Source organism: Colius striatus, chromosome 16 (genome assembly GCF_028858725.1).
Source record: "Colius striatus isolate bColStr4 chromosome 16, bColStr4.1.hap1, whole genome shotgun sequence".
Classification (NCBI taxonomy): Eukaryota; Metazoa; Chordata; class Aves; order Coliiformes; family Coliidae; genus Colius; species Colius striatus.
In genome coordinates, this window is record NC_084774.1 from 15,613,001 (window position 1) to 15,640,315 (window position 27,315).

A 27,315-nucleotide genomic window follows, 5' to 3' on the forward strand; every position below is an offset into this window, starting at 1 on the left:
GCCAAGGGGAAAAAAACTAAACTTAAAATAAGAGCCCCAGCAAGTAAAGAATGAATTTTTAATGAACACTATGAGCCTTATCTTTGTCTAAGATGTATGACAGATGTTCTCATATTTGCTGAGAATTTAATTGGTGTCCTAAGGCAAGGAAGAGAACTTTTTCTTTTTTTTCCAAAGAAACCTACATTTTGCATAACTCCCTTGAGATCAGAACTAAGCCACTAGTTCTTTCCAGAATAATCATCTCTGTATCGCATGGCCCAATTAGTTTTTCATAGAACTCTATGAAAAAATGACAGATGCATTTCAGATGTTGTACTCCTTCAAGAACTTTGGACCTCAGTCCCTGCAGAATGGCAAAAGTGGTCTTTGCAAAAAGGCATTTCAATAGAAAAGATAGAACTTTCAAGGTGTCTTGTCAGCCTGACTTGAAACATTTACCTTTTTTTGCCAGTTCTGGTAATTCTATGTTTCCATTTTCATTCATCTTTATCATTGTTTTTCCAGAGTTCTCCAATTCCTTGAGGTGTTCATTGTTTTCTATATAGGACAAAGACTCACGGTCTGGTTTCCTGCTTGAAAATGTGGTACAAGAAATGCAGTTAAAAATGCATACAAAAACTCCTCCACCAAACACCACAGGCTTTAATGTCACCTCCTTTTTCTTTCATAGGATTTGTGTACATCTGCTGCTAAAAAGTTATAACATGCGAGACGACTTTACACATAATTTGTACCCACTGGAAGTAGCACTCAGATTTAGAATAAGAGTCTTTCCCTTTTCCCCAAGCCCAGGGGTTCACCTGGCTTTGAATGACTGAAAAGGAATCACTTTTTCAGGTCAGGTGCATATGTGACATAACATCTGTTGTTTAGCATTGGACAGTTGGGTATTAGGGAATTAATTCTGTTTCTTTCATGTTTCAATTTCTTAACAGTTCAGTAAAGAAAGGAAAAACAAAACACAAATCAGGCATTTCAAACAAGTCTCTCTGCTTTCTAATTCCCAAAAGCTGACACACACCAGAAGCCAGAAGTTCTGACTGAACCAAGCCTCCACAACCTTCTCTAAGACAGATAACTCTCTTGCTACATGCCAAAAAGCACTTATTTTAAGTCATGGCCTTCTAGACTGGACTCTCTACTTATAAATTCATGGAACTGTTCCTGTCACAAGAGGTTAAGATTATTATTATTATAATAACATGCCATGGGTTCTAGCAAAGTAGGTAGTGTGAATGTTCTCAAGTTTATTTTACTCAAGTATGCCTTTTCAACTACTAATTATAACGGTACTATTTTTTTTTGCCCATGTATAATGGGAAGATTAGTCATGACAGGTGTTTTTTACCTCCTAAAGAAGGAAATCCATACCTTAATTAAGTACTATACTTAAGTGATGAGAACTCAGCCAGCTCTCTGTTGAGAAGCTATTTCTTTCTTTTCATTCATCTATGAGAACCTTCCAGATATGGGTAGCTCTTCATGCCACCTAACAAAATAATGCAGCACATTTTTTTGCCAGCGAACAAATGATGGTTGGCCCCAGTTCTTACCAGAACACCCTTGCTGCAGGTGCTTTTATATGCAGTGAGCACTTCACTTTCATAGATACAAATTGCGTCTGCAGAGAGCTAAATGTTGTTGACCAAAAGAGAGTTGCCAGCATTGTCTTGGCAATTCCCTCTGATAGGCTTAATTGTGCTATTGACCAGCTAGAAATTAACAGCTATTTTCCTAATCACTGCATGCAGTGTTTCAATTTGTCAGGCAGTTAGGAGTAAAAACTTTCAAGGCTTGACTCCTGCATTTGTCATTGTCCAGGTTATAGTTACTAGTTAGGAGTCACTCTCCATCATCACATGCACAACTAGCTATTACACATTTTCACTATTAAATAATAGCCAAGAAACATGTTTCTTCCCATTTCCATGGAGTTTCACATTTTCATAAAAATAATGACAGCTATAAAAATATTCTTTTTAAAAAAAGATGCCATTAATGAAGCAAGACAATATTTCTATCTCCTGATTTATTACATAGAGAAGATGAAACCTTATGGAATCTACTATGAAGATTTCTATTTGTTTTTACCATTTATATTTCTAATACTCAGGAAATGTTGGGTCAATTTTACTGGCCCAAGCCATGAGCCCCCCTTTAATATCCTTAGCTAACACAGAATCAAACTCTTTAATAGGTAACTCCTGCAGAATTCTTACAGCCTTCTGGGAATCATTTCCTAACTTGCAAACAACATATACAGGAACAGATGTTTGGCCATTAGTTCTCTGCTTCTCTTCAGAAATTCTTTTTTCTAAATATCCCAGACACTCTTCATCTTTTTCTTCTAATTTACTCAAAGGAATGTGGATAGCGTGTACCAGGCGACAGATATCCACTTCTACCTGTGGACGAACGTCTAACAATACATGAGGAACTTGCTCATCCAACAGTTTTTTGTATTGCTCTACAGATATTCTGTCTTCACTGGAGAGCAGATGTAAAGTCCTACACTTGTCTGTTGCAGATGAACCACAAAACGCCTCATAATCCTGCAGGCAGGTGATAGATGGATTGTCACCACAAACAGCACAGTCTGGTTTCTTTGGTCTTAACTTGATGTTGCGAAACCTCCCTTCATGTGCATCAAACATCAGCATGAATTGACTGAAGGAAGAACCCATTCCCGAGGCAATCTTCAACACTTCCAAGGCCTGGATGCACCCCATGATGCCTGGCACGACACCCAGCACTCCCCCATCTGCACAGTTAGTCACTGTCTCTGGTGGAGGAGGCTTGGGGAAGAGACACCTGTAGCAGGGCCCTCCCTGGTAGTTGTACACGACAAGCTGTCCCTCCAACCGGAGGGCGCTGCCGGACACCAAGGGCTTCCCGGCCAGGACACAGGCATCGTTCACCAAGTACCTGGTGGGAACGTTGTCGGAACAGTCGGCGACGAGGTCGTACTGCCGCACCAGTTCCAGGGCGGTGCGAGGGCTCAGCGCCCCGCAGTAGGGCACATACTGTACGGTGGAGTTCAGCAGCCGCAGAGCTGCCGCGGCAGACACGGCCTTGGGGACCCCTCGGCGGGCCTCCCCGTGCAGCACCTGCCGGTGCAGGTTGCTCGTCTCCACCACGTCGTGATCCACCAGACCCAGGCGACCAACACCGGCGGCGGCCAGGTACTGGGCCAGGGGGCAGCCCAGGCCGCCGCAGCCCACCACGAGCACGGAGGAGCGAGCCAGGAGCAGCTGACCCCGCACGCCCAGCTCGGGTAGCACCAGCTGCCGGCTGTACCGCAGGATGGCGGCGGGGCTCAGGGAGGCCTGGACGGGCAGAGGGGGCAGCTCGCTAGGAAAGGCGGCAGCGCAGTCCTCCGTAAGAGCCTCCCCATCGCCCGCGGCACCCTCGGCCAGGACGGCGGCCAACTGCTCGCGTAAGCCGCGCAGCTCCTGCTCCCGCCGGCCGATCTCCGCACTCAGCCGCGCCGCCTCCGCGCCGCCCGCCATGGCTGAGGGAGCGCGAGCGCGGAAGGGCCCGGCCGTTCCGCTTCCGCCGCTGAGGGACTGAGGCGCGTGCGCGCCGGTTCCGGCCGCGTCAGCGCCGACATGGCGGCCGCCGGCCACGACAAGCTGTCGGTGCTGCTGCCCACCTACAACGAGCGGGAGAACCTGCCCCTCGTCGTCTGGCTTCTGGTGCGCACCTTCCAGGAGAGGTACCGGCCACGGCAGGTGGGGGTGAGGGCTCCGGCGTCCCCGAGCTCCGTCCCTCTGCCCAGGCAGGCGGGGGCTCTGCGGGAGGGAGGAAGCGGCGGCTTTCAGCGCCCCGGGGAACACGGGCCCGCTCGGCCCGGCCCAACGCTGGTACGGGGCGGGTTGAACACTCGGTGCGAAGCTCTGGTGGAGCGGCGGAGCTCCGAAGGGCTGTCCGCAGCGCTGGGAAATGCACGTCTGTTAGAGTCGCAAAAGGACATCCCACCTTAGGAAGGTGTCACCTGTGGGGTGGAATATGTTCCCTGTTAGCTAGGGAAGGAGGGCATGCAGGCAAGGGTACCGAAGCTGTAGTGGAAAGCGCAGCTGTGTCGAGGTTAACCGGGGAAACAGTCCCTCTCATCTGAGGCCTTGCTGTGCTCTGCTCTCCTCTGCAGCAGCGCCTCGAGAAAGTGCTGCCAGCTGAAAGCGCCCAGGCAATGGCAGCTCTGCATCCCTCACAGCCGTGAGGCTCGAGCCGAGTGCTGTGGTCGTGCTGGGGTAAGGATGAGGTTTATCAACACCACTGCAGCTCAGGACACAAAACAGGGCCATTGAGAAATGTTTGATCCTGATAAGCACAGTCCTGTGGGCGTAAGAATAACTGTAGCGTGTATCTCAAACTGCCAGAACATCATTTTGTGGTCTGTTCTTTGTTTATGTGTTTCACAATGGGCTAGGTAATGAAACTGGGGTTTCTGTTTGCTCATCTAAAAATAATTCTCATTTCAGTGGAAACAACTTTGAAATTATCATCATAGATGATGGAAGCCCAGATGGGACACAGGAAGTTGCTGAACAGTTGGAAAAGATATATGGATCAGATAAAATAGTGAGTTATATGTTCTGTATGGCTTTAGTTTTTATCATATTGGAAAGTACTTGAAGTCCTTAGAGAACCAGAATGGAGTCCCTGGATTTAGCCCTTTCTATACATCCATAAACAAGTCACTTCAGTTTGTACACTATTTCAGACAGATGTAATATAATGCTGCTCAGCAGCATGAGGAACTCATGTGCAGAGTGATGAATTGATATTTGCAAAATGTTTTCCATACTGAGTGTGTCGCTGTGGGCTCCTGAGGAATGACTAGTGGGTGTTTGAGCTTGCCTGAGGGAGAGATGAGGGTTGGGTAAACTTTAATTTCATTTTAAGAGACTGCAGTAGGGAAATTGGGGAGATGAAAGCTAGTCTGGTCTTGTGATTTACTTTGAGGCTTGCCTAGTTGCTTTCCTCAGTAACAGGGCTTTTCTTTTTAATACACTACTGTGTAACTGTCAGTTACATACAACAAGATACCATCATTTAGTCATTATATGCCATTAAAACCACTTTTTTTTTTTCAATAAAGGCCTTATCACACAAGAGTGGAAAACCCCAGGGTTCAGCTTGTCTGGAGTTTTGTGCTTTAAGCAGTGTCAGGGTCATTTTTAACCTAATGCTGTGTAATTAGTAACAGAGAAGTTTTAGTTTCCACTTGCTTAAGACCTTAATTGCAGTGTTTGTTCTGGGGACCAGCCCCTGCAGCAGTAAGTATTGAGCCAAATGCCCTCAGGTGCCGTTACACAGAGGCACTGCTGTCAGCTCACTGCCAGAAGAGTAAAGCAGCTGTGTTTTCTCATTAGGTCCATTTTCTTTGTTTCCTGGTTTGTGGGTTTTTTTAATTGATTGGTTTACTTATTGTTAGGGGGGGGTTAACCTGAAATCCTTTTCTTTGTCTTTGTTAACCTGAAATCCTTTGTGGTCAGGAGTTACAATCCAAATCACACCATTGGGCTTCTCACTTCCTAAGTTATGCTCACTGAACATGGTCTGTGGTTGACATAAAAAGAGGCCAACATGTTCAAGGATGCAGATAAGGAATCAAAAAAAAGAAAGGGAAAAAGACCCAGGAACCAAACCACCAAATCAGCAGAAGCAGTGATGATTGCTAACTATCTCATCCATGTCCTTCTCTGAATTACATTACTTATGACCTCAGATAATGTGTCAAAGTTAGCCAAGGTTTTAAAGTGAGATTTCATGTTTCTGACATATATTTAGATGACTGATTATGTATCTACCCTCTCCTCCTCAAATATTGGCTTCTATAGAAGGCACTTCAGGAAGAGTTAGAAGTTAAATGTGTCACGATGACATAAAAGTTGGGTTCCTCTTTTGTTAGTGGGGTTGCCCTTTTCTCCCCCTGCACTTCAAACGGTTCTGCAGGAGCTGAGAGTGCTTGGCACAGGTTTAAAGCTTGGTCACTCATACTCTAAAAGATTAATATTATTGTTATAGGGCCATTAATCATGGGATATATTTGTATGTACACAAAAATCTTGACATTGATATTTAGTACTAAAAGCATTCTAAATCACTTTGGGAAGCTTGCTAAAATCTTTGCTGTTAGAATTTGTCATTCCTTAATGGTGCTGAGGAGACTGTCATTCTATTTCAGGTAGGGGAATTTGAAGAAGTCCTTCAGTAACTAAGATGGTGCTTTTAATTTTCTCTTTTACTACAGAACTACTAAGTAAAGCTTAAAAGGGATTTGTTTTTAAATATGACCCGATCAAATACTCAATTGATGTCATGATTTGTTTCTGTTGTATTTTGGCAGATACATTTGTTTTTAGGCATTATCTAGTTTTCTAAGAATGAAAAGTACATTTAAAAATATTTTTATACCTTGAAACTATTAAGTGTTAAGGTGTCAACAGAATGAATTAGAAACTGTACTTCAAGTAATATATTTTAATATATCCCACAGCTTCTAAGACCCAGAGCAAGGAAGTTGGGCCTCGGTAAGTGCTCATTAACTCTGCTTAGTGCTAAAAACCACAACTTTACCAAAAAATCTGCTATGTTGTTTGATTCTAGTGTATAAAATTCCAGAGAAGATGACAGTAAAGTCCAAAAGTAGAAATATATGTTTTCATCAAAGTTTTTTTTTTGTAAGTGAACAAGCTTAAAACCCCACATAGAAAAATCACAGTGTTTGTAACAGGTTCCCCAGAAGCTCAAACCTGAAAATTGTGGCCACTGCAATTCTGTACAACTGTTTTCCTGTGAAGCTGCCACTTCTCTCTCGCCTGTACGGCACTCACTGGTTACAGATTTAGAAAGCTGTAATTGAGAGGGGCTGTTATACTTGTGTGGAAGAGGGGACAGTGGTACTTTCCATGCTATCTGCCTGTGTGTAGGATGCTTCAAAAATTGGACCATAGTTTGTGCAACGTCCAGCGAGGGCTGGATGGTTGAACTCTTGATACATTATTTTAAAATAAATTTTAGGAGTTTTTATTTGATCCTTTACTAGTACAATTCATTTTGGAACACAAGTGAAAAATGTAGCTAGAAGATTGCACATGTTAAAGTAGTGAGGGAAATAATTTCTGTCCTATTTTCATCAGGCACTGCTTATATTCATGGAATGAAGCATGCCACTGGGAATTTTATTGTTATTATGGATGCTGACCTCTCTCACCACGTAAGTCTGTATTTTATGTACTGTGTTTTTAATCTGTTACAATTATATTTCCATTCTTTTGTTTTACCCCCACCCTTTTCTCTTTGATGACCTGTTTTCTTTCCATTTCAGCCAAAATTTATTCCAGAGTTTATCAGGTAGGTGCCGATTACAACATGAGAGATGGCTGCTGAACATGTAATGTTGGGTAGTAATATTTGAAAGCTTTATATTCTTGTATAGCTGTCCAGCTGTAGTAAGAAAATTGGCAAGGCAAGAATTCAAATAGACATGATTTGACCTCATTAGATTTGTCCCCAAATGATACAGAAAAGTAACTATTCCTAACTGGAGCAAAAATCCCCAAGTTTACAGTAACTGAGCGTGTGTGGTTAAGTACTTCCCTTCCTTGTAATGGTTGTTCAGCTTTGAAAAGCATTTGTATCAATGTCATCTCCTAATTTAAGAGTTTCATCATGTGTGCCTGCAGGGATATTGAGTAGAGGACCATGTCCCTAGTTATTGGTGAAATACTTCTCTCCCTTTTGCCTACTTCTTACTCCCGTTTAGCATTTCAATTTGTGAGAAATGGCCAACAGACATTATATGGGAGGCCAAGGGTAGCAGTCTGTGTAATTCTCAACTTTCTTGCTTAGTATAATTTAAATCTTTAAATCAGTATTTTAAATAATTCTATCTTTTATACTAGAGAGGCTTTTACAATGCTTAAGTTAGTCTTTACAAGTTAGTTATGGTCTATGGAAGTGGTCTATGAAATTCTATGACATCGTTGTTAAACATAATAATAAGATTCCCTGAAACAGATATGAAAACAATTAACAGGTTTTGAAATACATAATATGTATAACTACCTTCACTGTTGTGTTCCTCTCTGCTTATTTGTTCAAAGGTTTGTAAATAGAGATTTTGTACTAAAAGTGATTGCTCTTATTTTGAAATTTGTACTACCTTTGCTCCTATTTTTTGTACTAATATTGCTCCTATTTTTCTGATAAAACCAATTGCTTCTAGAAAGCAAAAAGAAGGCAATTTTGATATTGTGTCTGGAACAAGATATAAAGGAAATGGAGGAGTGTATGGCTGGGATTTGAAAAGAAAATTGATCAGGTTGGTATTTTTCTAGATATTTACACATAAATTGGTTATTTAGAAAAATAATTCCAATACTCAATTCAGTCTGTGTGAGCTGAACTGAGTCTTTAGTCGATACTACTGGCTACTGCAAAATTGTATTAGATAATAGAAGTATGCTTGATTTGGTGAAAGAATGTAATGATATGATTGAGCTTGGGAAGGGGGTTGGAATAGGGGATTGATCTACATGGCATCAGGATGGGACAGTCCTTCAGCTTCATCATCCAAAGAATGAGACTAGGACACTTGTCAAGCTGGAAAGACACATTCAGTTAGCTTTAACAGCTGTAACAGTCCTTTCCCTAACCAGGAAGTCACTTGCTGACACTCTCATTTGTCATAAGTTCAAAAATTATATGTCACGATCAACGTCAATAAATCATTACTGAGACCTTACTGGAAAATAGTGGACACTAAGGTGAGGTTTCACCCAAAGGTTTTCCCAAAGGAAAACTTGCAGGGTTGAACAAGCTTCTGGAGGCTGGCAATGCAAGTTTACTGCCAGTTACAGATTTTTGTGAGGTAACTGACGAGTTCTGGCATAGTCTTTCTCTCATACCTGATATAAGAGAATAGGTGTAAGTTAATGCTGTGTACTGTTGATATGTCACTGTAAAGTATTAGGAGCAGAGGTGGTGTTACCAATCTGATCTGAGGTGGTATCACAAGGACTGGATTTGGTTTTCCTCTGGTTTTTAATGTCTGGAGTAAGGGCTCATCTTTTTGTGAATCTAAATAAAATATACACCCAAAATAAGGAAGAGAGCTAAGTGGATATTACAGAGGAGTCCCTGTACCTGATACTGGACAAGACAAAGGACTTGCATCTCTTACCAGTGTGTAATACAGCTCTCAGCCAGAAATTCGTGACTGGCTTTGCAGTTTCACAATGTTTTTTTTATGAGTGGAACTTACCCTTATCATAGAATCATAGAATGGTAGGGCTTGGAAGGGACCTCTAGACATCACCCAGTCCATACTATGAATGCAGCTGAACCTTGATTTTCCAGATCCAAGTCTCACATTTGTCCAAGAAGCATTTTTATTCTCTGCTTACAGTGAATGTTAGTCAGAAGAAAAATGTTTTGACAGTTGTTGAATTTATTTATTTTGTATTGTATTACTGTGTAGTGGTACTGACAGTTCTACCATAAAGAACCAGGTTGTAAACCTGATTTCTCAAAGTCATTGCCCTCTCCTTCATAATCATCTGCATTACAGAATGAGAATGTTGGGGTTTGATTTCAAGATTTTGGGATTTATTAGTCAAATGGAGCAGTGAAAACATACTAGAAATATGTTTCATATTAAGCAATAAGAGTTTTCTCTGGGTTTTTTTTGCTAGGAGGATGATGTTGACTTATTTACTAGAAATGTTGCATGTTCTTTGGGAACTGTGTACTGAGCAGTTTTGACACTCGTGTTTTCTTTCACAGTCGCGGTGCCAATTTTATAACTCAGGTTTTGCTGAGACCAGGTGCATCAGACTTAACAGGGAGCTTCAGGTATGGGTCTGGTTTGCAATTCCTAAAGTGTATTTGAAATTAAGAAATGTCTGAACAGGGAACTGGAGTAAGAACAGGACTATGAAATGTGTATGGAAAGGGTGGAAGGAATAGACTAGATTGCCAGAACTGTCACCCAAATGACTTAGATGGATCTTTTTCAATAGTAATGCTGTGAGTGAGTGCTCCCAGTTGAGATCCCTACACACCACCTTTGCTTCTGAAGTTCAGAAATTGTGCTTTGGGTTTCATTTTCTTTTTGTAATTGTTTACAGGTTATACAGGAAAGAAGTCTTACAGAAACTAATGGAGAAATGCGTTTCTAAGGGATATGTCTTCCAGATGGAGATGATTGTTCGGGCTAGACAGTTAGGATATACTATTGGAGAGGTATGGTATAAGTTTTGATATTGGGCTTTCATTTAAATGCAGATACAGATCACTGGGACAACAGGAAATTTTGTGCCCTTCTAAGAGGCAGCAAGAATTTCAAATTAATACAAAGAAATGACATGTCTAGAACTCTATTTTTCAAACTTTTCCAGGTGAATACCAGACCTGAAATTCCAGTTCCTTATTCCTCTGGCTGATACACTTCTCAGGTCCTTCCCTCTTCTTCTTACCATTTCTTTTGCTGCACACAGTTTTACAAGGTTTTGTAAATGAGAGAACGAAGTCAAAATATACCATGAAGCTGCTCTGAGCATTTTCTTTCCTCCTCCACATTGTACAGACATCTCTAGTTAGGTCTTTTCAAATTATTCTGTTTTCTCCAGCAACTCAATTCTATTTCAGATTTATTCTGCTCTCTATCATGAACTGCCTTGTTATTTTCCAACTTGCCAGCTATCACAACTTTCCCCTTCAAAACTCTCTGAATGTGCTCTCTACAATCATTGGAAAAAAGCCTCCAAACAATTGTTATATACTATATTTCCAGCAGTCTGATTACTGTCTTTTGTATTTCATTGAATTGCTCTTGCTGGTGTCTTTAAAGATGATTTACTGGAATTCTTTCTGCAGCCAAATCTCAGAACCAGTTCTTCATCATTTTCATGACTGTGAATTACCAGCGGATTCTGTTGCTGATACTTCTCTCTCTAAACCTTATGTATTGCATTTCTCTGTCAACATTGGGTAGAGTATTTCCACACAAAAAGCAAGCTCTTTTCTTCCACTTTCCTGCCTTATGGATCCTGTCTGTAGCTGGGGTTTGACCCTAACTTCTTTGATCTTCATGTCCAGCTACATTCACGTATTGTTTTCTAATATTGCTGAATTAAATACTCACCTGTCTGTACATCCAGATGCTGAAACCTAGGGTGAGGTTTCATCTACTACACATTTTAAAAACAGTAAAATACACTTCTTTGGCTTTAAAAAAAAAATGCAACCTTGAGTTGCTTATACTTCTTCAGGCTGCAAATACCTTTTTTCTGCCTGTTATTTGATCCCACTACTCATTTATTGACATGCCTCTACTGGTTGTACAGCACCAAATGTAAGATATTTGTCTTCCAGTTTAAAGCCTGACAGACAGTCTTCACTAGACATACTGTGTCCTGGTCAGTGCTGAGACATGGGCTCTGTTGTGTGACAGTCAGTTATGCCATCCTTCACAGTTAATCTGTTACATTCTCAAGAAAGCATCTTCTTCCCTCCTCCTTTGGTTTCTCACATGTGGGAAAGGTTCTTTGTAACACCTGAAAAGTTGCCTTATTCTGCTTCAGTCTTGTCTTTAAGATTTCCTTTATGATATCTGTAGCAAACTTGACTGTGTTCAGACTGCTGACACATACCTATAAACAAGAGTCTTGTATTTTTACTCTTCTATGTATCACCTCTATATTATAACTTCCTGGGGCAGGACAATTTTCTATTACAAGTACACTGGTAGGGTATTTCCTGATCAATATTTAGAATCTTTACTATTTGGGTAAGTATACAATTCCAGAAGAGATGACAGTTGCACATCTAATTCCTGGTTTGTGGGTGTTGCAACTTTACAGGCAGAACAGGAGTTGTTATACAGTTGTAAAATGTAGATACAGTTGTGAGGGGAAAAATATTTCTTAATCAAAGTTGAAAATGAAGATTGAGACCTGCCAATCTAAAGGGAAGAAATGGATGATGAGATGACCTGATGTAAGCTATACCTGACACACCTCTGTCTCATTTGCTGTACTTCTTCATTTGTGAAATGTACCACAGTATGTGGAAGACACTCTTCTGAAACTGCTTCAAGACTAATGATAGAACTTCTTATGCAAGAAAGACTAAGTCCAGAAACAACTCAGGTGGTTAATCCTTATACTGAAAGGCAAGACTAGGTACTTTTATTAGATGAGATATTAGCCATTCTTTCATCACGGGTCAGAAAATGGCACTTCTGACATTCTGCACTGATGACATACTGAGTGGTTTCTGTCCATCCTCTGTAGAAGGATCCTGCTGAGAAAGCCAGAGCCATTGCTGAGTCTATCTGCATGCCTATTCAGGTGTCTTCAGACTGCCTTCTTCCCCTAGGTTCTCTCTACCTTGGACTGATCTGCTGGAGTTGAGAAATCCTCAGTCCTGGCACAGATGCAAGGATGTGGTGAATTTTGTGTTCCTCTTGCCAGATGATTTCTGGTTGAAACTGCCAGCAGAACATCAAGCCAATTTTTTTAATGACTTTTGCAAATGTAATTCCGTATTTTAGCCCCTGAAGTGTTTCAGTTTTGCATACTAACATATATGGAAATTCCTGAATACTCTAACACAGTGTTGGCAGAATGTCCTGTCATAAGTTGTTTGTATGTGGTCAAATTACTGAAAAGCAGGACATTCCTAACATTTTATGAGGAGTGAGTTAATCTGGACAGTGTGATCACTTCAGTAAGGAAACCAACATTAGTGCTTTAAATGTCCTTTAATCCTATAAATAATCTATAAAATTGTCAAAGACCAATAAAGATGGGTATTGCTTGTAAAATATGCCCTAACTGCCATACTCAGATGTCATCTTCCAGTGAGGTTGAGCAGATGTTTGGTGCTGGGAGATCTCTGCCCTCCAGAGACATTGAATTGAGCTAACAAGGAGAGTGGTGAAGGTTCATTTTAACCCCCCAGGCTTTTTATTATGCTTGAGCTATTAAGTTTGTTCTGACTGGTGTATCATCCAGCCACTGAGTAATGCCTTTGGATGATCTTGAAAGGTGATAAAGGAAATAATTTCACACTCCTCAGCTATGGGGCATCATTAACATCACTGGTAGGAACCAACACAAAGGACACCACTCTGATGCTTGCTTTTTTGCCATGTCTAAACATGCTGTAGTGCAAAGGCCATTCTTTTGCTAACAGAACTTCTGATTATTTAGGTTTTGAACCTTAAAGATAGTTTTGCTTGTTTTAACAGGTTCCTATTTCATTTGTGGACCGTGTCTATGGAGAATCTAAACTTGGAGGCAATGAAATAGTCTCCTTCTTAAAGGGGCTCTTGACCTTGTTTGCTACAACGTGATAGTTTATCCTAAATTAACTTTTTTAGAAAAACATTTTCTGACATCTGTGTGGCTTTTAATATATAACAGCAGAAGCTTGATAATTTGTGTGGTGACCAGAAGACCTGCTATAAACTAACAACGGAATGAACCACCAATAATAAACTAAATATATTGTATGCCAGAATGCTACTTTCCAAAATAAAGGAATTGTATGTTAAACTAAAAACTAATAAAGACTAATGCTCCATTCTATTTTTGTAAAAATAATGAAGTCTTAATAAAGAACACAAAGCTATTTAGAAATGAATTGTTCAGCAGAACCTAAAGATGGTTTTGTAATAAAGACAAGCAAGGACATGAAAAATGATAGAGCTTCTTATCTTTGTTCTGTGGTTTGCAGATAGTATTTTAAATATATACCAATTAGTTCCTTTCTTTCCTCAGCACATATATAAATGTATCTTAAAGCAGATATATAGAGCAGTTTCCACAGAACTGATATTGGCTTATGTACTTTAAGAGGAAATACAGATGAGTACAGTGATTTTTTTCTTTGTAAAACTCTTCCTAGACTGGAAATAAGGAATATTCTTTGGATAAGTGAGTCATAAATGTGAAATAGTTTTGTATTGCCTGTGTTTGTCCAGAAGCAGATGTTTGCTTTTTCCTATTTGCTATAAAAACTAATCATTTTTAGAATCTATAAAAGAGGAGTGTGACACCTCACCCAGCTTTAGGGTAAGTGAAGACCAAATTCACCTCACTGAAGATATTTGAGAAGTTTTTCTTATGCCAAACAATAATTTGCAATGTAAAATATGTATTTGTTCCAGGCCTTTGTGAATAAAACAGAGTAATACTATTTTTTTGTTTCATGGTTTGATGTAGGTAGAACTCAGAAATTATGAAGGCCTTGCAAATATGCACTTAGGGGAAGGGGGGAAGAAGTAAGCAGGAAGATGAAATTATTCTTGATAATCATAGAATCGTGGAATGGTAGGGTTGGATAATGACTTAATATATATGAAAAATCCATCCTTGTGGGCTTTTTTGAGGGAAGGGTAGTTCTGTGGATACTCATATTAGAAAATTAATGGTAGGAGAGGAGAAGAAACAGATGTTTTAAAAAGGATGCCTATTTGGCTTGTGTTTGTCTGCATTCCTTTAGTACACTGCATGCACTTGTTAATATCAGAAAAAAAATGTACAAAGCCTGTAAATAAATAATAAATTCCCATTTCAGATGGTTATTGATCACAGTGAGAAAAATAATTACATAAAAACAAAAGCGTATTTTCTAGTGGACTGCTTTAGAGATATTCCTTTGTTCTTTGGTGAAGTTGCACTGATTCTGTATTATTTTTCTGCTACTCAGAGCAAATGTTTCATATTTAATTTCCTTTAAAATTATTAAATTTGGAGCTATAGGGTTTGAGTCTACATGTAAACTGGATTATGGTGACCTAGCCGTACATTTTGCGATGTTTGCCTCTACTTTTCCAGCAGATTCTATATAATTTAATTTGGTGCAGGCTAATCAGATTTCATAATATATACAGAAGTAAATCTCTGAATCTGAAGGGTCACTGAAATCTCCAGTGAAGAAGATTCATCTGTTTATGTCTTATTTGGAGATTTCCTGACTAAAGTCAACATTTTAAGTTGAAAATAGGTACAAAGCTTTTCACAACCAAATACTGAGGTTTTTAGATGTTCATTCAAATTCACACACTGCTGAAAGCCATCTGCTAAGCCACGAATTGAGGCTCAGCAGGCTCATATTTTTCTCAGATATGTAACGATATATAACTAAAGTCCATCATGTTAGATAATGAATGAAACTAATTGCTGTGAATTAGGGTTTAGCTTTTAGAATGTGCATGAGTATTTTTAAGTTATGAAATTACATGGTATATTTCCTTCATGTGTCTATGAGATTGTGTTTGGAGGAAGGTGCTTTTAATTACCAACTGGGATCGTAATATATGGCTCCCGTGCATGAAAGTTTGAAATGTTTAGATAATAGAGGTGATATTTCTTTTTATGCTTAAAGGTAATGGTATTTAAGTTACTGAGAAAGAAGTGACATAATGAGATGAAAACAAAGTGCTTCCTGGCATCAGGGCACAAGAAGATACTATGAGACTTCTTGAAACAAGGAAAGGTCCCGAGAGTGAAACGGCTTTCAGTAGCATGCGCCAAACTACTCGTAGAACACAGGGAAGGGGCTAATCCATGGATCCAGGGGAAAGAAGAATTGAGAACACACAGGCTTTCTCCAAGTTAGTGGTGTGTAGATATATATAAGCACATACCACACATATATTTTACAATATATACCATGAAAACCTGGGGTTTTTTTCCCTTGCAGAAATGGCATACATTTCTTCAAAAGAAGGGTACTGTGCTGCAGATAACTCAGTGAATGTTGAATGCACTTTCAAAAGTTGTCTTACAGTAACTTTGTAAAGCCTGAACTTCAGAAGAGATAGCTTTTGTTTGTGCATTTGACTCTCAATGCACTTCTAGAAGGGAGAATTGTAAAGTACTTTGCTGTTAATGTTGAGTAAGAAAAAAAAAAACAGTCTTTGCCCAGAACTGGTCTAAATCACCTCTCCCTTAATGCTTCTCCACACTGCTGCTTTTAGGTTCTTTCTTTCCAATGAATTTCTCCACTAAAGTGAGTGGTTCTAAAGTATTCCCTGTCTTTGAACATTTAGATGTGGTGCTGTAGAACCTTACCAGTACTCAAACACTGTTATGTCCACAGCAAAACATTGCAAAAACAAGCTCTGAGGCTGTGTGCTGTTGCTGGCCTTTTCTCTTGCATGCAATGTTGTGAGAGTTCATGAAAAATACTGTAATAGGGTAACAAGTCTTAAGGGCTCTACTAGAAGTCCTTTAATGAAGCTTGTGTCTTTTTTTTGCAAGTAATAGGCTGAAGTAGCCATCACTTGAACTGGGTTTGACTTGAGTTCAAGTCCAACCCCTCCTCTCACAAAAATAACCAAATAAAGTACCTCACAAAATACATGTATTAAAATTGTTGAACTAGGTATCTTTAAGATCCTTTCCAACCCAAACCATTCTATGATTCTAATATTCTGTGCTCCTTATTTCCCATTTGTCTTCTATCATTTTACAGATCCTGCTTATTCCCACATCTTAGTCTTATCTTTATCATTTCCTCAGGCAGAAGCCACAACACACTCTGCTAGTCTCAAAATGTCAGTAGGAGACTATAATAGAACAACAGTTGTATTATACTCCTTAGAAATAGGTTCCTAGAACTTCATAGAATGTCTTAAATATTCATGTACGAGGGACTTATACAGCAGCATTTTAATTTCCACTTCGTTTCTTAATACTGTTGCAACGCTCTACATGTCTTGTTTTGGCCACCACAAAACACTGTCTTGACATTTACAGAGAATTTTTCATTTTATGTCCCTGGTTTTACAGTTCCACATCAGCTTTTCTTAATTACATCCATATTCATTTCCTATGAAAGCACAGACACTCTGCTAATGTACTTTCTCTATTATACTTTCTTAGGAATCTGTGTCTGCAAGCACTCAATCATTTGGCAAGAACAGGAGCTTTAATTCCTTCCTGGCTTAAATCAGTATATATCATGAGTATAGTTGGTTGGGCATGTTTAATGAAGAGGGGGAAGAAAGCAACTCCAAAATTGCACCAGTAATACTCACTTTCCTCTGAATGGCAAACTGATGACCTTCACTGGAAGATAGGCAAAGCTCTGGGAAGATCTCATGTTCTGTTATTGTGGGTTAGACATTCAATGTGACGTAAGAAAACATCTGACACAGGAGACTCAGTTGTTCAGACCCATTAGAACAGCCAAAGCACGTGCTAAACTTCAAGCATACAGTCCCAACAGACTTCAAGTTAAGGAAGAACAGGAGGTTGTGGAGTTTTGTGTGATATATCATTAAGATTAGCCTCAACCTGAGTTTCACGATTGCACTTCTGAATGCACAGCCCAGCTCAGAGCTCTGCTGAGTGACTTAAACAGCCCTGTATTCATGGGAAGTTTTTTTATCAGTCAATCTGAAGTCCCAGCTGTGAGATGAAACACATGGTTGAAGGCTACTAAAATTGATACTGCCTCTTGTCCAAGGACTTAGCATCTGATCAGCAGGGCAGATTTAGGTACACAGTTCACCAGGTTGAGCAGTTCGATCCCTCTGACTGAGATCATTATGATTCCAAAGACAACCTGAGACAACCACTTCAGACAACCAAGGGCTGGTTAACTTATCCAACAGAATGTGAAATCAATATCAAAATGAGATCCCTAGCTTATCTGGTTCGGATCCTGTGGGGGGGGGAATTGTCTGATCTAAGGTGGGAGGGGCTTGGCTTAGATTTTGGTTTGCTGGTTATTTTAAATCTGAGGCTTTAGTCTGAGCCTGCAATAAAGATGTACCCAGTGCCAACATAAACACTGTAATAAAACATATTTTCCAGTGGACTGTGGAGAAAACCAGCTGAAAGGTTGCACAACCTTCTGCATATCAACAGTAAAAATAATGATGACTAATCAATAATATTTATTCAAGGGTCTATCAAGATTCCAAGTATGAGCATGGATTGAAATCTTGGCACAAACAAATTAAATGACAGATTGCCTGCTGAGTTCAATACATTGATGACTTCAACAGCTTTTCAACAGTTAGCATTCCACTGTTGTAGGCAAATTTTAACATTAAGATCAACAGGGTATATGCAGACAAAAGGATTGCTTAGCAAACTTTATCATTGCTTTATGACATATTACCTCCAAGATGCCATGCTGTAGAAGATGTGAATAAAGAAGGTAATCACAGAACTGTGTAAAGCACAGGAACTTGTTAAGCATTGTTTTTCCTTCTGTTTCTGCCACATATTGCCTTCTTTCTTCAGGCATGGTGGCTACTTAGAACTTGTTATAGATTGTGATTTTTACTGTTCAGGAAGTAACAAACTGGGACTGGAGGAAAGGAAACTGAATCGCAACTTTTGATCCAAAATTTGATCTAAAAAATCAGCCCTTGAGAGAGGGCAACAAAGCAGCAGTGGGCAAAGATCATAAAATAGACCCGCAAGGTTCGTTGCACTAACTGTTCAACAGAAATTGGTATCAATGGTGCATTATAATAAAAAAAGCCACAACTATTACCCACTTTGTGTTTGGCTCACAAACTTCTTTCCTGTTTTGACTTTTTGCAAATATGTCACACCCTTAGGAGGTGAATCCAGACAAAACCACACTTGAGACCTTGATATCTCCTGGGAAGTTGAGGATGGTATTCTAGCTTCTAAAATGCTGTGTTCTCAGGAACAGGAAGACCTGAGCACTAAGGGACACTTCTACTTTTGTTCCAGAACAGGAAAGAGCGAATGCTTTGGGGTCTGTTGGCTATTACTTCTCTGCAACTACTGGGGGGATACCCAGGAAGCAAATAACGAGATTTACTTACTGCATGGTGAATTTCATGTCATGACTGCAGTGTGTTTGGAGAGCTCTCCTTTGTAGTCCAGTTTTCCATTCTGCTGGCTCTCACAAAGAAGACATATGGCAGTACTTTTGATGGGTGGATCCTGTCAAAATAATTACATTACTTATTGTACAATGCAGGGGAGGTAAAAAACACAAGCTGCTTAAAAGTGATAAGTTATTGAAATACTGACGTTTTAATCAACATCTTTCATTAAGTAAATCCTACCAGAACGCAATGTTTCTGAACACAGTGACAACATGTGAGATGTCAATCCCATATCCACAAGAAGAATGTGGTTTCTCACAGCAGTACAGCATCACTTCCCAAGGATGTGATACTGGGACTGACCAGTTTCCAAGTGAAATTTAAGCCTTGCTTAGGACAGATAAATGTTTTACTGGTCTGACTAAGGGATCAACTTTTCCTTTGAAGTTATCCAAACCAACTAAGCAAAACTATCTTAAGCATCTCTGATCACAGACCTGCTCATCATGAGTATCTTCTTAAAAAACAAGGGGAAAAAGAGAGTATTCTGAGAGTACTTCTGGTGATGTTTCCCAAAGTCATCAACACAGAAGAAGGTTAGAGAATGCTGATAGGTGAGGAAGTGTCTCTCAACAGCAGAGGAGCTGGATGGCTTAATGGGTCTTAAATATCATTGTGAGACTTTAATGTTGCTATGAATTAACTTACTTGAAATAGGAAAGTCCCAAAGTTTGTTTGTGGTTGTGTATTTTTGTTGCCAGCAATCAAATTGGCTTAAGTGGCCATGAAGTCAGCCGACAGTTTCTGCATATGGTACTGACTCCACAGCGTTTCAGAAATGTTTTCCAACATACTCTAATTGCAACATCCAAAGAAAAAAATGCTACTCTTGGAAGGCAAGCTGCAGTTACTATAGAAAACACAAACCAGCTTTCCTTAGCTGAGAAATATTCACGCATGTATACCACAGAGGAACTTGTAAGTACTTCAGTTCTAGAAACCCATTTACTGCTAAAGCACAGCCTTTGCTTTTGCAGGTAACTTTTGTATATTTCCATTCTCTTATAAAAGAAAGGCTATTTCCATGACTTACTGATTCTTATAACCACCAATGTCAAGACATCACTAAAGTACCTGGTGCAATAAAGGTGTGATTTGCAGACAGTGACAAAGAACTTCCTTGTAAATTCTGCCGAACTGGAACGTCTTAAAGCAAGTTAATAAACACAATGAAACGTCACTAAATTCTTCATAAAAGCTGTTTATGTGAATTGCGATAAGCACACAGTTTCAGGGTATCAGCCACTTGAAAATGTAGGAGATCCCTGAGTCTAAGTAACTTTTGACAACTTTTCTATGCTTTAATACTTCACAGAACGATTCGAAAACCCAGACTTTTCTTTCTAGTACTGTAAGGCTTAACTATAATGTGTCACTCTGAACCAGAAAGGTTTTGAATGCTGAGTGGAAGGAATTACACTTTACTTCATCCTTCAAGTGTTTGTGTAAGTTTGAAGTAACAAAAGCCATCACACCCTTTCACTTGTAGAGTTCTTTTTTACCATGCTATAGAATTGGGCGTCATTTCTTGAAGTGATCTTGAGTGTCTTTGTCTTGATCCATAAGGAAGAGCTGCATACAGATACTCGTCTTGATCCACACGTTACTGCTCTGAAGCCAGGCTTGAACTGGATTATCCGCCCACTGCGTGTGTGTGTGACCACGTGTGCGCGGCGCTCACCAGCGGCACGACGCACACCCACCTGCGGGCGCCTGCCTTCAGCAACCTGAACTATGACATATTTGGATCTCAGACACCGGCAGTGTGTAAATCAGACAGGCCCTCTGTCACCTCAGGGAATTTCCTGACGAACCTCGTAACGGTTTATGAAAGATTTTGCAGTGAGTGACCCCATCGAGGCACTAGGAATAGCCGTCGTCCCGTTCGAGGCCTCTGTCCCTTCGCCTGAGCCCGGCCTGCTCCGGCCGTCCCGCTGAGGGCTGCTCCGGCGAGGCCGCTCCGCCGGCGGCGCTGTCCATGGTGTGCGGTGCGCGCCGGGCGGGTGCGGGGGCTCCGCCGCGGGGCGAGGGGCCGGGCGGGGCGGGGCGGGGCGGGCGCGGTCCGCGCGGGGGTGGCCCCGCCCCGCCCCGGGGGCGGGCTGCGGCCCGGGGGCGGCTCGCGGCGCGGCGCGGGGGCGGCGGAGGCGCCGGCGCTCGCCGCCGCACGGGACCGTGTGCTCACGGCCGCGCGGTCACGTGCGCCAGGCGCGGTCACGTGCGCGGTTTGCTCGCCGGGCTCGTGCCCCCGCCCCGGCGGCGGCGGAGGCTCCTCAGGACAGGATGTAGTCCCGGCTGGGGGCGGCGGAGGGATAACCGGGCGGCGTCAGCTCCCCGTCCGGACCGTGCCGCAGGGCGCGGCGCCTCCTAGCGGGGCTGGGGTAGATCCCGCCGCCACCGGCGGCTCCCCCCCCACCCCGATCTGTCTCGCGAGAGCGCCCCCTCCCCCGCTCGGCGGGGTTATGTAACCCGTCCCCCCGCCGCCGCCGGGGCGCGGCCCCGCGGGGCGGGATGGAGCTCGAGCCTCCGGGAATGCACCGGGTCTCGGGCCCCCTCCCCCCCGGGGCGCGGCCCCCTCCCCTCCCGCCGGACAATGAGTCCCGTATGCTAATGAGAGTCTCGCGTCACTTCCGCTCTTTCTCGGCCGCCATCTTGGCCAGGGCAGGTTCTGGGCAGGAGGGACCCGGCTGTATTGTCTGCAGGGCGCCCAGGGAGCCCCCCCCCCCCCCTCCTCCGCCCGGGAGCCCCACATCCCCCGCCCCGGGGACTGAGCCCAGTGAAGCCGCTCCCGCCCCCCGGGACCCGCTCACCATAGGCCACCCCTTGCACACTCGCCCCCCCCCCCCCCTCCCCCGCCATCCAGCCCCCTTTGTCTCCCCCGCGCCGCCGCCGGCTCCGCTCCGCCCGCCCGCCCAGGGACCCGGGCGGCGCCAGGGAGGCAGCTCCGCGCACCCCCACCCCCAGCCAGAGGTGCCGGGAGAGCGCCCGCCCTCGCTGCTGAGGAGAGCCCCAGTCAGGTAGGTGTGTGCGTGAGTCCGCGGTCCGACCCGGGCGGGGGCAGCCCCCGCCCGCCCCCTCTCTCCCGCCCTCCGCCCGGCGGTGCCGCGGCCCCCGGCAGCCCCGTCCCCCACCCCGGCGGCGCGGGAGTCCCGCGCCCGCCCCGAGGGGCAGGAGCCCCGCGCCGCACCGCGCCTGTCGCCCTGCCCGCTGCAGCCCGGGGGGCTGCGGAGTTGGCAGGCGAGCCCCCCTCCCCCAGCCGCACACATGTTGAAGACACTTTGCCGCCTTGGGGAGGCCGGTGCTGCTCCAGCCGGCTGCGGGGACCGCTACGCTGCCGGCTTCCCTCCTTCCTGCCCAAGGCCCGCGCGGCAGACGCAGTCTCAACCTCCTCCCTTTCCCCTCCTGGTCGAGGGGACCACACATGGATATGTCCCGAGAGTGGCTGCGATGGCGAGGGCTGCGGTGGCGGTAAGCCGAAGTGAGCGGGACGATGAGCTGGTGAATGGGTCAGGCGATTCGGCGCTGCCTGCGGCGTGCTGGCAGCCGGGCGCAGATACCCGCCGGCGGACCTGGCGCTGGAGGGTCGGCGAGCAGCGCTGGCAGCCGGGCGATGAATGGGGAGCAGCCTCCCCCCGGGCAGCCGGGGCGCCTCTGCCCGCGGGAAAAGGCGCGATCCGCGGCTGGGATCCTAAGCCGAGCTCCAGCTGCAGGATGGAGCAACATTGACTCACCCATCCCTCCTTTCCCTACCCTGGGCTATAGTTACCGACACTCGTTTCTAAGACAAAGACGGGGGAAATCAAACCCTAAAGCCTGTCTTCGCAGCCGGGAGCAGCACCCTCCTTGTCACGCACCCCCTTCGCTTGGCGGCTGCAGCCCGGGGGCGGAGGAGCCGGAGAGAGGGGGGACGAGATTTCCAAAACAAGTACCACGGCGTACGCCACGTTGATAGTGCGCTCTCTCCACCGGCTCTCCCTCCCATCCTCCCGTTAAATCGGTATTGTTGCTCACAGTTTATGGCCGTGGAAGAAAAATACCAGCCCCCACCCAAAATGCACCGCAGCCCAGCCGGCGGCGCGGGGCGGAGTGCGGGAGGGAGGCAGCAGGGGGCGCCCTCCCCTCGCCGGGCAGGGCTGCGGCGGCCGGGGGGGCGGGGAGGGGAGGGAGGGCCCGGCGCGCGCCGCAAAGCGCCGGCCGCAGCCCCGGCCCCGCCGTACGCGCCGGGCGGGACGGGCCCACCGGTTCCCGGCCCCCTGCCCGCCGTCCCGGAACCCAGCTCGCCCGCCTGGTGAGGGCCTGGCGCCGGGCTTGGCAAGGGAGAGGCGGGCGGTGGGCGAGCCGCGGGGCTGAGGGGACGCGGAGGGTGTGGGGCGGTGTCGCGGGGCCGCGTGCGGGGTGGCAGCGGTCGCATCCCCGCTCGGCGGTGGTGCCGTTTGCGGTGCAGACTCGCAGGGCCCTCTGCACTCCCCGGGAGCGTGTGGCTGCGGCCGTGGGCACTCGGGGTGCGAGGCACTGCCAGAGCATCGAGCGCTTTGTCTGGGGCCAGGAGCGAGAGGTCGGATAACCCAGCACCTTGACCTGTTGGTATTATTTGTTTATTGGAAGTATTTAAGCCATTTAATAGGTATGCAGGAGGTTTTCCTTCCTCTTGGAGAAATTTATTCCCTCCTGCTTTTTTTAAAGGTTATTTTTAGTAGCTGTGTTTCTATTTATTTTTTACTACAGTTTTCTATTTGGAGATAAAAGGTATGTTTGAGATAACGGAGACACATTCCTACCTGTCAGAGTAGCAGGGACCGACCTTAGCTGGCCCCTGTATAGCCCATGATGTATGTGCTGCAGGCCACCATCAGTGTTTCCTCTTGCAGGGTCTCAGCTACTTGGAAAAACTTTCACCTGGGGACTCTGGTGACTAATAATTACAAGTTGCCATCCTTCTAGGTGAGAAAGATGGATCATACTGTTTAAAAACAAAAGCAGAAGTGGTTTTGTGTTTTGGCTTGGGGTTTTTTTTCATTTTAATGAAACAAACCAAAGTTTGGTTCCTTTTAGACGCGTGTTTGTGGATGTTGGGAAGTAATTTCATATTAGCAGATCAACATCTACCAGGATATATGTTGAAATCTTAAAACATTAAAGAGGCAATGAGAGAGAAATGCCTTTTTGATAATAAACTTGCACATGAGGCTAATGAGTTGTAACATGACTATTACTTTTCCTGAAGATTATTACAGCAAATACTTAAGTAAACTTCAGTCAAAATAGAGGTGTCCCTTTTGAGAAACAACAAATAACTTATTCTTCTCCAAAAGTAACACTAAGATAAATGTTTTGTACTATTTGTTTTAATAGTAAGCTGCCCTTTACTAAAAGCAATATTGTTTCTTAATTAACTTTTAAACATTGCTTTTTAGTATGTAATAGAAATTAAATGCTTCCAGTGTTTGGGAACAAGTCTCTGAGATCTTTGCAAACTGATGCATTTTTTGTGCCCTGTCATAGAAAAAAAGTTGATTTTAACTCGAAGTGATGGTCCATCAGATAGTAGTAACTGAAAGAGACCTCTTCTATAAACCTGTTTATGCTGCAAAGCATATTGTGTGGAACTAATAGAGCTTAAAGGTCCTTAAGAGCTTGTAAAGTCTCTGATGTTAAGTTTTAGAAGGGAGATACTTAGATATGAAAGGAATGGGGAAGGTGAAGGGTGGCTACGTTTGCCTGTAGGTGAGACAGACAAGTGGTGAACAGTGTCTGCTGCTCTTGAGTGCTCAGGAATGAAAAAACTTCACAGGAAAGGAACTTCTCAACTGTTTTGGAAAGTTGATTCCCTGCAGTGTTAGGCATCATCTGTACAAAAAAACCCCACAACAAACAAACATCTAGGAAGACTGCTCTTCAGGATGAGATGAATAACTTAATTTTCTTTCTGTGTATGTAGGATAGAAGTTACCAGTTGTCAGAAGATGCCCATTAGCATTTTCCAAATTGGTATGTGTCACTTACAGTGGTTTATTACAACAGCATTTTTATTAAGCTTTAATAGTATAAAGTATCATTTGTTAGGTACTTACCGAGCTGATCTCTACAGTTACTGAATTCACTATTGAATTCCAGATGAATGCACATACAAATTTTCTGTGGAAGGTAAGTTGTGCTTCTGACAGACTGCAGAGTGAATAAGAGATGATCATTCTCAACTCAGCTTTACCACTCCATAATAACAGTAAATAGTGAAAGTAAATAGTAAATTTTAAAGTAGCATTCCTGGAATACGTAACCGTATCAGAACCTTAACTGCAGGCACAAGTCGTGTCCTCCAGTGTATATTTTGTAGCTTTCTATTAAGATGACAACTGATTTGATATAAAGAAAGAACTTGCAACGAATGATTTTTGCAGGAGCAAAGACAGCAGTCATGGGTTAATATATTTATTTCAAGGTGGCTGCAAGTAAGATTTAGTGGCTCAATAGGAAATTTATTTGGGTTGGGTTTTGTGTTTGGTTTTTTTCTCTTTTTTTCAGAAGGGGGAAGTTTTGTTTACTCTGCTGCTTGAAGATGGTTTAAGAGAGACAAAATTATATACGCTGGGAATGAACAAAACAGTATCAAATATGATGAGGACCATAGTTCAAGGTCTGTAGGATGTGGGTGTCAGGAGAAGCTGCAGTTGAGCAGCTGAGTGTGTTCCACAGGTGTCATTTGGTCTGCTTTATGTGCCAGGGCAGAACTGGGGTATTTTTAAAAATGACTAGTTCAGCTAAGTTTGTATTTTAGTGATGTTATGTTTGCTGGGATTTTTTTAAAGATCCCTGTAACGTGCTTCTTTACAGACCATGTATTTTTTATTATACTAAATTAAGATCTGCTTTATGCTTAAACTTTTCTATAGCGAGAGTATGTTTTTAATTAACATAATTGTAACAGTATAATTGTTAATGTGGAGGTAGTCTGCTTATAGAAATAAAGCCGTTGCTACAAGTGTATTTTTTTGTAAGAATGGTATAATGAAAGGTGCTGGGAAGGGTGATGTGAGTGTATATGCTTTGGAAGAAAAAGCACTCCTGATTATATTAAAAAAAAAAATCCCATACCTTCTGTACATGTGGAAGGTTTGTTCCAACTCACCTGACACATTTTGGGAATATTGCCCTTACATTCCTAGCGAGGATGACCAAATTGGCCTCATCATTTTGAGCTTTCAGGAGATACTTAGATCTGGTATAAAAACCAAATACATATTCCAGGTTTGAGTAAAGACACTTCAGAGAGGGTGTAACTCTCATTTATCTACCTGAGGGCCATATGCCTCAAGGAAAAAATTACATTGTTCAGAGATTCTCTGTAACTGGCTGAGTTGGAAAGCAAACATGAGGCTTGAATTTAGTGTCTTATTTCACATGAGTGCTTTTGAAAGTCTGTGATGGTTGATGGTTTTGAATAAGAATTGAATAAATACCATTTTTTCCTGCAGTGAGTCACTTTCAGTTACCACCATTTGTATCCTTACTTTTTTTTTTAAGGTGGCACTAAAGATTATTTGGATGAAAAATGATACTGGCTGTGGGGTCTTAAACCAGTGTAGTTCGTGTAGTTGTCTTTACCAGCACATCACATCTGCAGGTTCTTGGCTACCCAGATGATATGGCAAAATGTTTCATTTAAAATCTGCTCCAGTAATGTCTAAAACAATTTTCAGGAATCAGAAACCAAGCAACTGTGCCAACAGCCCGTCCACTGAAGTAATGCTTATCAGCTCATCAGTCCTTCAAATGCAGGAAAAGGGCATGCTCTCAAGCCTGGCATCACTGTTTGGTGTTTCGTCCCTACCCCCAGCTCCTCCTCTCTCTCTCAGGCCTCAGCCTTCAGACATTCTTTCTTTCTTTCACCTCTTTTTACCTCTTGTATGTATTGATTTCTGCTGCAACTCTGGATCTGATAGTTCTTTGCTTGTGCTGTCGCTGGGCTAAAGAAGTCGTTAGTGGTAAAGGTTCATAGCACTAACACTAAGGGGGCAAAATGTCTCTTGAAATCTAAGTAGGCAAAATAAATTGTCTTAAGATACTTCCCCCCACAAAAAGTCAAATTTAAGTTTGTGATCTTGTTTTGTTTTGTCTCCCCACTCCTGCTGCTGCTATGAAGCCTTTTGAATATCGAAGGTTCCTGAGTCAGACCGAAGACAGCAGTAGCTGAGGCGGATTAATGCTGAGATGTAGTCAGGGATTGGAACACTTGGGAGCTGTGCTTAGACAGAAAGGGAACAAGATACAAAATGTGAAGTGGTAAGAATGATTTTCAGCTCATGTTTACAGACTTCACCCAATCATGTAATGCCAGCGTTTGTGCATAGCGTGTGTGAAGTGGTAAGGCAAAGGAAAAACAATTAGCATCAGCCTACTTCACCGACTATTTTTGCACT

At 43.1% G+C, this 27,315-nt stretch overlaps 3 protein-coding genes across 23 annotated transcripts in view; 2 read left to right on the forward strand and 1 right to left on the reverse strand.

Moving 5' to 3' along the window:
* Positions 1–976: 976 nt before the first annotated feature.
* MOCS3 (molybdenum cofactor synthesis 3) lies at positions 977–20,930 on the reverse strand. 6 transcript variants are annotated; one of them, XM_062009347.1, is made up of 4 exons: positions 20,716–20,930; positions 20,404–20,628; positions 18,836–18,956; positions 977–3,997 (listed from the first exon to the last, which is right to left on the reverse strand). In XM_062009347.1, the coding sequence occupies exon 4, from the start codon at positions 3,510–3,512 to the stop codon at positions 2,106–2,108; it is 1,407 nt and encodes a 468-aa protein (XP_061865331.1). In that variant the 5' UTR covers positions 3,513–3,997; positions 18,836–18,956; positions 20,404–20,628; positions 20,716–20,930; the 3' UTR covers positions 977–2,105. The 6 variants fall into 6 exon arrangements, with proteins under 6 accessions (XP_061865331.1, XP_061865330.1, XP_061865326.1 ...); XM_062009346.1 differs by having other exon boundaries at positions 20,404–20,633; XM_062009342.1 differs by adding an exon at positions 17,063–17,173 and having other exon boundaries at positions 20,404–20,930.
* DPM1 (dolichyl-phosphate mannosyltransferase subunit 1, catalytic) lies at positions 3,569–14,214 on the forward strand. 2 transcript variants are annotated; one of them, XM_062009350.1, is made up of 9 exons: positions 3,569–3,718; positions 4,485–4,584; positions 6,506–6,539; positions 7,149–7,225; positions 7,337–7,362; positions 8,237–8,332; positions 9,796–9,864; positions 10,140–10,254; positions 12,391–13,257. In XM_062009350.1, exons 1-9 carry the CDS (start codon positions 3,612–3,614, stop codon positions 12,409–12,411), a joined length of 645 nt encoding a protein of 214 aa, XP_061865334.1. In that variant the 5' UTR covers positions 3,569–3,611; the 3' UTR covers positions 12,412–13,257. The 2 variants fall into 2 exon arrangements, with proteins under 2 accessions (XP_061865334.1, XP_061865333.1); XM_062009349.1 differs by lacking the exon at positions 12,391–13,257 and adding an exon at positions 13,265–14,214 and having other exon boundaries at positions 3,571–3,718.
* A 459-nt stretch (positions 20,931–21,389) lies between the features above and the next one.
* The window catches only part of ADNP (activity dependent neuroprotector homeobox), a 32,252-nt gene continuing 26,326 nt past the window's right edge, over positions 21,390–27,315 (forward strand). For 2 of the 15 annotated variants that reach the window (XM_062009315.1, XM_062009316.1), the window contains exons 1-3: positions 23,291–23,839; positions 24,837–24,886; positions 25,421–25,532. The gene's annotated coding sequence lies outside the window, so the exon portion shown is untranslated. The other 13 variants (XM_062009313.1, XM_062009320.1, XM_062009312.1 and 10 more) reach the window with 9 other exon arrangements.

Excerpts from the sequence above, each read along its gene's own strand:
- MOCS3 (XM_062009347.1), bottom strand. The coding sequence starts at position 3,512 with ATGGCGGGCGGCGCGGAGGCGGCGCGGCTGAGTGCGGAGATCGGCCGG.
- DPM1 (XM_062009349.1), top strand. The coding sequence starts at position 3,612 with ATGGCGGCCGCCGGCCACGACAAGCTGTCGGTGCTGCTGCCCACCTAC. Across the intron at positions 6,540-7,148 it reads AGCAAGGAAGTTGGGCCTCG|GCACTGCTTATATTCATGGA; the intron begins GTAAGTGCTCAT and ends TATTTTCATCAG. Across the intron at positions 8,333-9,795 it reads TTGAAAAGAAAATTGATCAG|TCGCGGTGCCAATTTTATAA; the intron begins GTTGGTATTTTT and ends TTTCTTTCACAG.